Source organism: Lytechinus pictus, chromosome 8 (genome assembly GCF_037042905.1).
Source record: "Lytechinus pictus isolate F3 Inbred chromosome 8, Lp3.0, whole genome shotgun sequence".
In the NCBI taxonomy this organism is placed as follows: Eukaryota; Metazoa; Echinodermata; class Echinoidea; order Temnopleuroida; family Toxopneustidae; genus Lytechinus; species Lytechinus pictus.
In genome coordinates, this window is record NC_087252.1 from 16,212,469 (window position 1) to 16,223,093 (window position 10,625).

At 37.3% G+C, this 10,625-nt stretch overlaps 1 protein-coding gene across 1 annotated transcript; it reads right to left on the bottom strand.

The window, feature by feature from the left end:
* Positions 1 to 572: 572 nt before the first annotated feature.
* On the bottom strand, positions 573 to 5,838 carry LOC129282006 (uncharacterized). The gene is made up of 2 exons (XM_064103657.1): positions 1,266 to 5,838; positions 573 to 748 (listed from the first exon to the last, which is right to left on the bottom strand). Exon 1 carries the CDS (start codon positions 5,574 to 5,576, stop codon positions 2,391 to 2,393), a length of 3,186 nt encoding a protein of 1,061 aa, XP_063959727.1. The 5' UTR covers positions 5,577 to 5,838; the 3' UTR covers positions 573 to 748; positions 1,266 to 2,390.
* Between the last annotated feature and the right edge of the window lie 4,787 nt (positions 5,839 to 10,625).

Here is a 10,625-nt window from a genome sequence, read left to right on the forward strand (position 1 = left end):
AGTGGTTTTATACACTCAGATGCAGTAATAATGTACTTCGTAGTATAATATAAAAAAAAAACTTATTATATCCCCCTCCCGCTCTGTTTATTCTCCTCTCCTTCTCCTCCTCCTTCTTCCTCTTCTTATTATTCGATCCTTGATTGTTCACATAATATACATGTACGATAACAAACACAATATCTCAACCGGTTTGCCGATCAGCAAGGTATTTCAGCCGGGGTGAATCAAGCCTAGATTTTCCAGAAAATCAAAGTGAAAATATTTTATGTTGCGTTAAACACGCATCGTAATTTGTTTATCATGTTTACAAGGCAATACTGTAAACACAATTTCCCTCAATATTAGGCCTCCTGTATACAATGCAAAATATTTTATTGTACGACTGCATGCATGCGCGCATTCGATATGCAAATTTTGCTGTCAACAAACTTTCTACATTGATTTGCAAGTAAGAAAGTATATGATCGGATGGTTGCCAACATTGGACATATAAATCATAAACTTATAGATTCATCAATTAACTGGACCAATGTGTAAATCATTTTGAAATATTATCAATAAAAAGTCATTTTATGACTCACGAGTTATTGTGATAACGGTTGTGGCTGCCGCCCTTTATCCTCGATAAACGGACGGAGTTTCGGTTAAATACTCTCACTCCAAAAGAAATGTATTCACAGACTTTAGTGTGGCTTATGTGGAACTTTATTCCGTCATCCCACGGTCCAAAATCCGAGATAAAATACTGAAACAAAACAGATACAAATATACATTTTGACTTACACATTCAGACAATCTACAAATGGTTATATTCTACTAGTGAAACAATCTAAAGATGAGAACTATATATGTAAACAATGACTAGAAATATAGAGGAAATACTGTACTATCAGAACTCGAATACTTAACATGTATTAGGATAAAACTTCTCTATACTACCAAGGAACATATATCTCCACTATACTACCAAGGAACATAAATATTAAATAACTCAATCATTCTACTAATTGTATCTGAATAAACATGACACAAATAACTATCAGTAGGTATAACACCAATAAGATCTTGAAAAGTAAATATGATATCCAAATCTATCAGAATATATATACTATAACATAGAAAGATAAGTGTTCTATACCAAAAGAAGTTTATGATTCAAGAAAGAAACTAAAGTATAATCATATTATTAATCTATATATTCTTATATCTTGGTCTCAACTATCAACAGAAAGATATAGAGTAAAACTTATAAGCAATCTTACCAATTGGAGGCTATAAGACTATACACTTGGTTGCAATCAATACGAGAAATATCTTGACGGTCAACTGGAGTTCTCTCTTCTATGTCTTTACTACGAACTGAAGTTTCTTGGCTTTTTGCATCTCTATTTAAAGGCTCTGAACTTCTGGTCAAGCCAGACTGCTCATTAGACAGTCTAATTAAAAGTTACAAGGAAGCTGGTACTGCCCAGCACTCTACACAGAACAAAACAATGAACTTGACCATTCCTATACAAATTATAACAATGAAGGGTGGACGCGATGTTTGTCCATAGAATTAGCTTTCTGCACCTTTACTTTAACACATAACCTGCCCTATGGAATTTCATGTAGAAAGAGATTAAGAAAATGCTAGAGTGCGAAATGAGAGACCTAGTGGAATATGAATTTAAACATAATATCAAAATATATACATCATTGAAATTGCATAGAACTCACTGCACACTGCTGCAGTGACATGGCTCCTTTAACTGATCCTGCTATCAGTTACCTATCAAAAACTGTTCAAAATAAATTGATTCAGGATACTAATACTTCAAATTATTATAGATTCAAATAATTAAATACTCGCTACAGTATAAACAGCAATGTAAGAACAACAACCCAAATAGGAATCATGATATTCCAATTTCATTGTGTAATCATCTGTAAAACTAAAACAAATGGAAATCACCTGATTAACAATAATTATGTGATCATCTTTAGCACAATATTACTAAATTCAAGTGTCGCAATGTACTACTTAGTACAATATATATGTCAAGCACATCAAATACATTGACTAGAAAAATCATAATAAATAGAGCTTCAAACATGTTAACGATACCAATGCAATGAAATTAATTTCAATCTAAAATCAATATTACTCTGTGATCTTGCTATTACAAATTACACCTCGAGCAATTTAAATATTCCAAAATCACTATGCACATAATAAATGTGATGAAAATGGGAAAGAGAATGCTGATAGAAAGAAAGAGAGAGAGAGTGAGAGTGAAGGATGAGAAGATGAGGAAGAAGAAGTATAAGAAGAGAGAGAATGAGGATGCTAGGGAAAGAGTTTGATAGATACAGAGAAAGAGAAATAATACATTTACAATAAGACATCACTTCTTATTTTCCTCTTGGCTCCTTGATCGGGAATCCTCTGGTCTTCCGATTGCATCATTTCCTCGCGATGTTTCTTCAGCAGGAATTAGGACCACCAGCTTATGTATCGGTCTGTCAAGGATAGTTGGCTGACCCTTCCTTCGTCCATCTTTGTCTAAACCCTTGTTTGCCATCATTAGTTGGACTTTGCGTACGTTACCATCTTTGCTAGTAAGGACTTTCTCTACTCGACCAAGGGGCCAATTACCTCGAAATTCACCTTCTTCTTTGACAATGACCACATCGCCTGTCCTGACGCTTCGCTTTGGTTTAACCCACTTCTGTCTGGTTTGGAGTTCAGCCAAGAATTCTTTTCTCCATCTTAGCCAGAATTCATTGGAGAGATGCTGAACTCGTCTCCACCATTTTCGACAATAGGAATCTGCCGTTTGGAACTTTTCAGGAGGTGGTAGCACGATTTTAGGTTTCATAGTCAACAGATGGTTTGGTGTTAGAGGCTCAGGAGCATCTGGAGAACAAAGGTTTGTCGTCGAAAGAGGTCTAGAGTTGACTATTGATTCAACCTCTGTTAAGAATGTTCTGTAAGACTCATCGTCGAGCTGGTTTCCTGAGCTGATTAGCAGGGGCTCTAGAGCACGACGAACAGTAGCAATCTGCCTTTCCCATACTCCCCCCATGTGAGAAGAATGGGGAGTATTCAGTTGATTCCATCTCTTTACAGCAAGATGACGATTATTAGGCACTTGGACATGATCTGACTTGAAGGGTAGAGGCATTTCATAATTCCAGTTTTGACTCTTTGTTATTCCCTTCTCCAAGATATCAGGAAACCTCACATCTTGTACCGATAGTGGTGGATGACCTTCCTTCTCCTCTTTGAAGTCGGCTTCCAATGCTTGAATTATCTTTTCAGGGCAGATTATTTCCTTAACCTTAGTCTGGAAACTGAAGTTGGGGTATGAGTTGACTGAGATTTTGTTACAAGTTGCAGACTTGAGTTCTCCAGGAGTTTTACACATTCTCCCAACTACTCCCCATCCAAGCAATGATCTCTGGGCATATGGGTCATCTTCATTTCCAGCTATGATTTCACGTGGTCTAACTGCTCTTGTACAATCATTACCGATAAGTAACGATACTTCTACATCTTTCCTGTATGGCATCATTTTACTTGCTATGCTGTTTAGATGGTCCCACTGCTTGACTACCTCTGGCTTAGGGATCTGGGAGCGGGATGCAGGTAACGAATCCCTGGACAAAGTGATTGGAAGCTGGATGACATTCTCCTTGTTGAAGTCCAGTACTTCAAGACCTTTAATCCTTTCACTTTCTATCTTCCCTGTCTGGTGCATTGTTGTAAGGAGAAGATTTGTTTTCTCCCCTTTAACATCTAGCTTCTTGCAGAGGCGTTTGGAGACAAAACTCACGTTCGATTGGTCATCAAGAATGGCATATTCTAGCGTCTCCTCTGATGGTCGATCCACATGCCTTACCCAAACTGGAACGATCATGCTGTGATCCCTCCCATCCTGGTCAGGCATCAGACATACAGATGTGCAATTCGATGTTCCTTCCTGCAGTTCAGCTTTGTCTGGTTTGGTTTGGTCGTAGTGGAGGCATGTGAGATGCATTTTCCCACATAGTTTGCATGACTTTCTCTGCTGACAATTTCTGACAAAGTGATCGTCTGTTCCTCCACACCCAAGACATATCATTTTCTTCCTGAAGAAAGCCTTTCTCACCTGTATAGAGTTTTTTGCGAAATGATCACAATCTTCAATATGATGATCTCTCTCACAAAAGGGGCACATTGAGAAGAGGCCATGCCTATGCGATACCTTGGACTGCTTGCTCGGTTCATTATCTTGTCCGTTTGTAGCAAAGGTCCTTGCTTTCATACTCCTTTGATTTGTTTGGAAGCTTGGCTTTGACTCCTTAGCTAATGGCTCCATCTCAGGGATGTTTGCCTTGCTTGCAGCTCTCATAACAAACTCCGCAAATTCTGTGAACGAAGGGAAGCTTTGTGGGCCTTTATGAGAACGCCATCTATCGATCTCATCACGCCACTTTCCCTCCAAATAGCCTGGTAACTTCTCCACTAGCTTTACGTTTTCTTGAGGGTAATCCAGAATTCCCAAATTGCGGACTCTTCTCTTGGCTGCCACAACTTTCTGAAGAAAATCTGCGAAGTCCCTCAGTCCACTGGCATCGCGACTTGAAATCTTCGGCCATGAAGTCAGTTTCTTTGTGTACGAGACGCTTATTGTATTGGGATCACCAAATCTCTCCTCTAGCTGCTTCAAAGCCTCTTGGTATGCATTTCTCCCTCCTATCAAAAGATGGTGCTCTACTATCTCCTTAGCCTTGCCACTGACATATGTATTCAAATAATTCAATTTGTATTGCTCACCAATTGGCTTTGAATCCACTGTACAGTCAAATGCATTTTTCCACAGCGTGTACTGCAGAGGATCACCAGAGAAGATTGGTACGTCGATCTTAGGGAGTTGGCTGAATGCGGCTAGCTGGTTACTAGCTGCGTTTTGTCCTGCTACAAAACGAGAAAGCTGTTGCAGGCAATCTTCCAGCGATGATGCAGCTGTATCTCGTCCGGCTTGCACAACTGGGCTACTAGTTGGTGGAGTATTGATCACAGGAGGCTCAGGTTTTATATTTTTCACTGCGACTTCCTCTTGTGAGTCAAAGAATCGCTCCATCCTTTCATTCTTTTTCTCCCGCGTCAGTCCTTTAATAGAAACCTCATCATCAGTTTCACTATCATCTTCGCAGCATTCTTCCAATATAGCCAGTTCTGAGATTTCGATGTCTGCAGCTACAATAGACTTTTGAGCAGCAATCACTTTCTGCTCACTAAGATATACATTTTCCATATCTTTTTCTTCAAGCTCAAGAGTCTTCATTTTTTGTACAAGAACAGCCTTCCTATTTTGATGAAAGGCTTGTTTAGCTTCTTTGTCCTCTTTTAGCAACATTAGCATTTTACTTTCATTTTCTTTTTTAGCTTCCAGTGAGGCTCTACGGGCAGAAAGTTCACTTTTTGCTGATCTACTTGATCTCCTGCTCCTTCTGCTACTGCTACCACTTACTTGGCTCTGCAGGTCCTCATCACTGGTTGCCCCTTTCAGCGACGTCATCCTCACCGATGTTTCTCGCTCACTCATGCCGTACGAAGCGTAAATGTCTACAGCAGTTGTATTTTATTGTGGCTGCCGCCCTTTATCCTCGATAAACGGACGGAGTTTCGGTTAAATACTCTCACTCCAAAAGAAATGTATTCACAGACTTTAGTGTGGCTTATGTGGAACTTTATTCCGTCATCCCACGGTCCAAAATCCGAGATAAAATACTGAAACAAAACAGATACAAATATACATTTTGACTTACACATTCAGACAATCTACAAATGGTTATATTCTACTAGTGAAACAACCCTTATAAAAAAAATTGAATGGTATACCATTGAAATACCATACACCATACACCATTGAAACACCATTGATATACCATTGGAATACCATTCGCACAGCACCCATCATACACCAATGGTATACCATTCAAGCCCCAATGGTATACCATTCAAACTAATTTAAATAATTGGGACGTTACTATTACCATATTCATGAGCACCATTTACCATTCATATACCATTGATCAAACACCATTCACCATTGATCTACCATGGCCACTATAGACAGGTTTACCATTGACCACCATTCAGCCACCATTCACTGGCCTACCATTTACCATTCAGCCACCGTTCACTGGACACCATTGGTCTACCATTCACCTTACACCATTCACCATTCGCCTACCATTCACCATACACCGTTGACCTACCATTCACCGTACACCATTCGCGTACCATTCACCGTACACCATTCACGTACCATTCACCATACACCATTCGCCTACCATTCACCATACACCGTACACCTACCATTTACCGTACACCATTCGCGTACCATTCACCGTACACCATTGACCTACCATTCACCATACACCGTTCACCATTGCCCTACCATTCACCATACACCATTGACCTACCATACATTGTACACCATTGGCCTACTATACACCGCACACCATTGACCTACCATTTACAGTTCACCATTGGCCTACCATACACCATACACCATTGACCTACCAATCACCGTACACCATTGGCTTACCATACACCGTTGACCTACCATTTACCGTACACCATTGGCCTACCGTTCACTGTACACCATTGCCATACCATACACTCTATACCATTGGTCAACCATTCAATTTACACCATTGGCCATACATTATAGACCACAAGTGTACTGTGAATGGTAGACCAATGGTTTACACTGAATGATAGTTAGTAGACCAAAGGTGTACAATGTATAGTAGGCCAATAAAGTACAGTGAATGGTAGACCAATGGTGAACAGCATATATAGATCGGGTTAATGGTAGGTTTGATAATGGATTAAGTATGCACAAGAAAAAAATGATGAAAACAGTTATTTCAAGAACGTCAAATGTTTTTACTATAAGAAGTTTAAGTACAGCATAAATGGAACACAGTATTCACAAGTATAGACTTTATAATTAAAGCACATAAGTTATGAATATATATGACTTTGCTCCTCGTTGACATCTATACTCTGTCAATCTTGGTATCTAAAATAAACATGTATCAAGACAGAGATTAATTGAAAAGCACAACAAATGAATAACATTTCCAAGAATAAACATGTTCTCTCTGATGGCTTTTTACGTGGATTGAGTACTTGGCAAAACCACTGTTCTGCAAACAAACCTGATACGTGTAATACAATAACCTTGATTTTAAATCTGTTGCGTGTAATTGCTTTCACACAGCTACTTCAATGACATTAATAAAATATTTTTTTTACTAATAAGTTCAAGTACAAAAGAGTAGTACCCAGTATTGACAAGTACATGTATGGCATAAAAGCACCAGCATTATGAATACATGTGACTGCACGACTCTACAAGAGGTCAATGATTGCACTCCACATAGATATTATGTTAATCTTCCTATAAACAAATCTAAATGTAAGACAGAGTTTGGACAACAAACTGATGAACACCAAATTTCGAAGATTAAACTCAAAATGTGTGATAGCCTTCACATGGCCAAATGATTAAAGGTAAAGAGTACCAAACTTAGAGGAAATAAATATCCCCAAAAGGGGGGAAAATAGTACCCCCATAAAAATAGAACCTCCTAATATTTCTCTATTTTCTTTTCACCTAAAAGATATATCGGCGTGTTTCTACATAGAATCGTTAAAAGGTATTACCCGCGTAAGTATCCAGAATCCAGGAAAACTTTCCTGTAGAATTTTGTAGAAACAGACGCGATGCAGTTTATTGATAAACTGTTTCAAGCAAAATATGGTTTCTCATAACCATCTCTGAGAGGTGGTTATTGCCATGTTAATCCGTTTAACTTTTCTGTAAAAACACACGGCAAAATAGCGTATCGTGTCTGGCGGAAGTGCTTAATCCCGGAAGTGCAATTTTGCAGTAAATAAATTTGCACATTCTGGCCTTTTCGATCTCGCCAGCTGATCGTGCAACACGTATACCTGCTACATTGAGTGAGATCTACCACAAATTTTGAAAATTTTCCTAAGAAGATGCAATTTTGGACATATGTACAATGCAACGTGAGGTTATAGGTTGAATTTTCCAATTTCCGCCGTATTTGCAACGTGAAAAGCGAGTTAATCAGATTATTCGGTTTGTAGAAGCAGGTTGGTTTAAGGGCAATAAGGTTTTTCGAGTCCGGAAAAGATAAATCCTTTTTAATGATTTTCTGTAGAAACATGCCAAAAGTTTATCATAAATACATTAAAGATACATAAAGAAATAAATAATATCTATATCAAAAATAGAATATATAGAATAATAGAATAATAAAGAATATATCATGAAAATAGAAAAAAAACAAGAAAAATAGCGACATTTTTTTTAAATATTTTGCAAATCATATAGAAAATAATTCTTAGTAGCACATCTATTTTTTAACTATTTCCCATAGTTCAAATATACAAGATTCCCACTTATTTCTTTTTTGTCTATTTTTGTTGTGTTGAATCAGATGAATAACTCAACTATGTGTGAGAAATAATATAATTTTTGTCTTACACAGTATATCAGTAGTCAATCGTAATTTTTTACAACCTAGCTTGGACAAAATTTGAATTCATATAATACAAAAAAATATATAAATTGGGATCTTGTATATTCATGAGGACTTGCAGAGAACAGTTTTACCAAAAAATAACAACTTTAATTCATCATAATTTCGTTAATCCTCATTCAATTTTGATGAAATTTTCATTTTTTTTGGTCTCATGTACTCTTTGAATTAAAATCACATAACTTTCAGTCTAGAGTACCTAGCCCTTCAATCAAACGGGTTGGACGACCGGTTACATTTTACATATAACATAGTTATAAGGAGAATGAAGGGGACCATAAAAAGAAAGCATGAGGAAAGGGGAGATTTAGGTAGGAAGAGAATTAATCAGAAAAGCATAATGTTGACAATTTCGTAAAAATCTGATAACAAAGTCTTTGATTTGAAGGTTTAGCAACATTTTGGGAAAAATTACTGGAATGTGCACATGATCGTCAGGAATATGTGTTAGGCTTATGTTATAAAATGAAATCATAATAATTTCATATTTTCGTACACGTGTGTATGATATGTCCCACGTAGCATAAAATGATTTCAAGCAATGCATGTGTTTACATTAAATAAATCTTCACTCCACTTTTTAGTTCTTGGAGGTCAAAATGTGAATAAACATGACTTCTTGTTATAAAATACAAAAGAACAAGTGGGGGTATGACATCAGCTTGTTAACTGTGGGTACGTCGTGGTCTAGTGGTTCTGACTCTCACCTTTCAACAGAGTGTCGTGGGTTTGAATCCTAGCAAAGGTGTTTTCCTTCAGCAACACATTTATCCACTGTGCTGCACTCGACCAAGGTGAAGTGAATGCGTACCCGGCAAGATTAATTTCTTGCAGCTGTAATAAAAGAATATGGGATGAAAACAATGCAAAGGACAGTATGTCAGCTACGGGTTCAAAACATCAATGCTTGTCGTGCGTGCAAGCTTTCTTGAGAAATTGATATATTTTTCTAAAATATCGAGAAATTTGCATAATACACTACCCTTCAATTGAATAGTACCAATTAACAAATATCAACAAAACATTTTGTACAATATGATAAAGAAATTCATGTTTAACCATAGATTAGCAGAAAATAACCCGTTATATTAATGGGAGGTTGCCCAAATGATGACAAATACCATACCCCCCCCCCGCCAGCATATTGATTTTTTTCCAGGGGGGGGGGGGTGTTAGAAAGGACGTGTAATCCTATATTGGGGATGACATTTGGTCTTTTTCAGTATTTTTACCATTCCTCACAAGTTTTGTTTCAGCTATGCCACTGCAGGAGTACAATCTGTTTTATTTAATGAAGCTTTGCAATTTTTTCCACTGAAGTGAATTCTTACACAATTACCTTTCACAAACTCCAGTTGTTTTCTTGTAAACGGTTTTCTGTGTTCAACACCTGTAGTTTCCTTCTCAGATAATCCTGGACCATCTACATTATCATCCAGTGTATCCGTCGTCCAATCTTAAATGAAATAAAATCAATTTGAGTGTTGGAAAATATGCATGTGCAGATAAAAACAAAAATATAATACTAATATAGTAAAACTTTCTTTAAGCTCCAAAATGCAATGATTCACTCATATACAGCATCATGATAATTTTTATTTCAACATATGCAGCAAATTCACTTGAAAATATGTTTGAAATTGATGTCACAGAAATAAAATTCCCCCACCAAAGATTTTCTGTGTGTGCATGCTGGAAATATATAGATCAATATAACACAGTTACTCTGCTGCGTTACGTGTTTTGATCAGCAATCATGTAGATATGCAAGAGAAAATTATCCAATAGAAAAAGAATGATCTGAAGTCATATTTCCAGAGCAGCAGTTTTCAAAAGGTAGGCCTAATCAATTAATTGATAACATTCAATATGATTTTCTTTTCTTGGTATTGACAATCACAGTAACGGATCCAGATGGGCAAAATTGACCTGTGCCCCCCCCCCCCCTTGAGAGCAATAGTCAATGGCCCGAATTCAAAAAGGTGGTTTTTAAAACCCCGGTTGAGTCC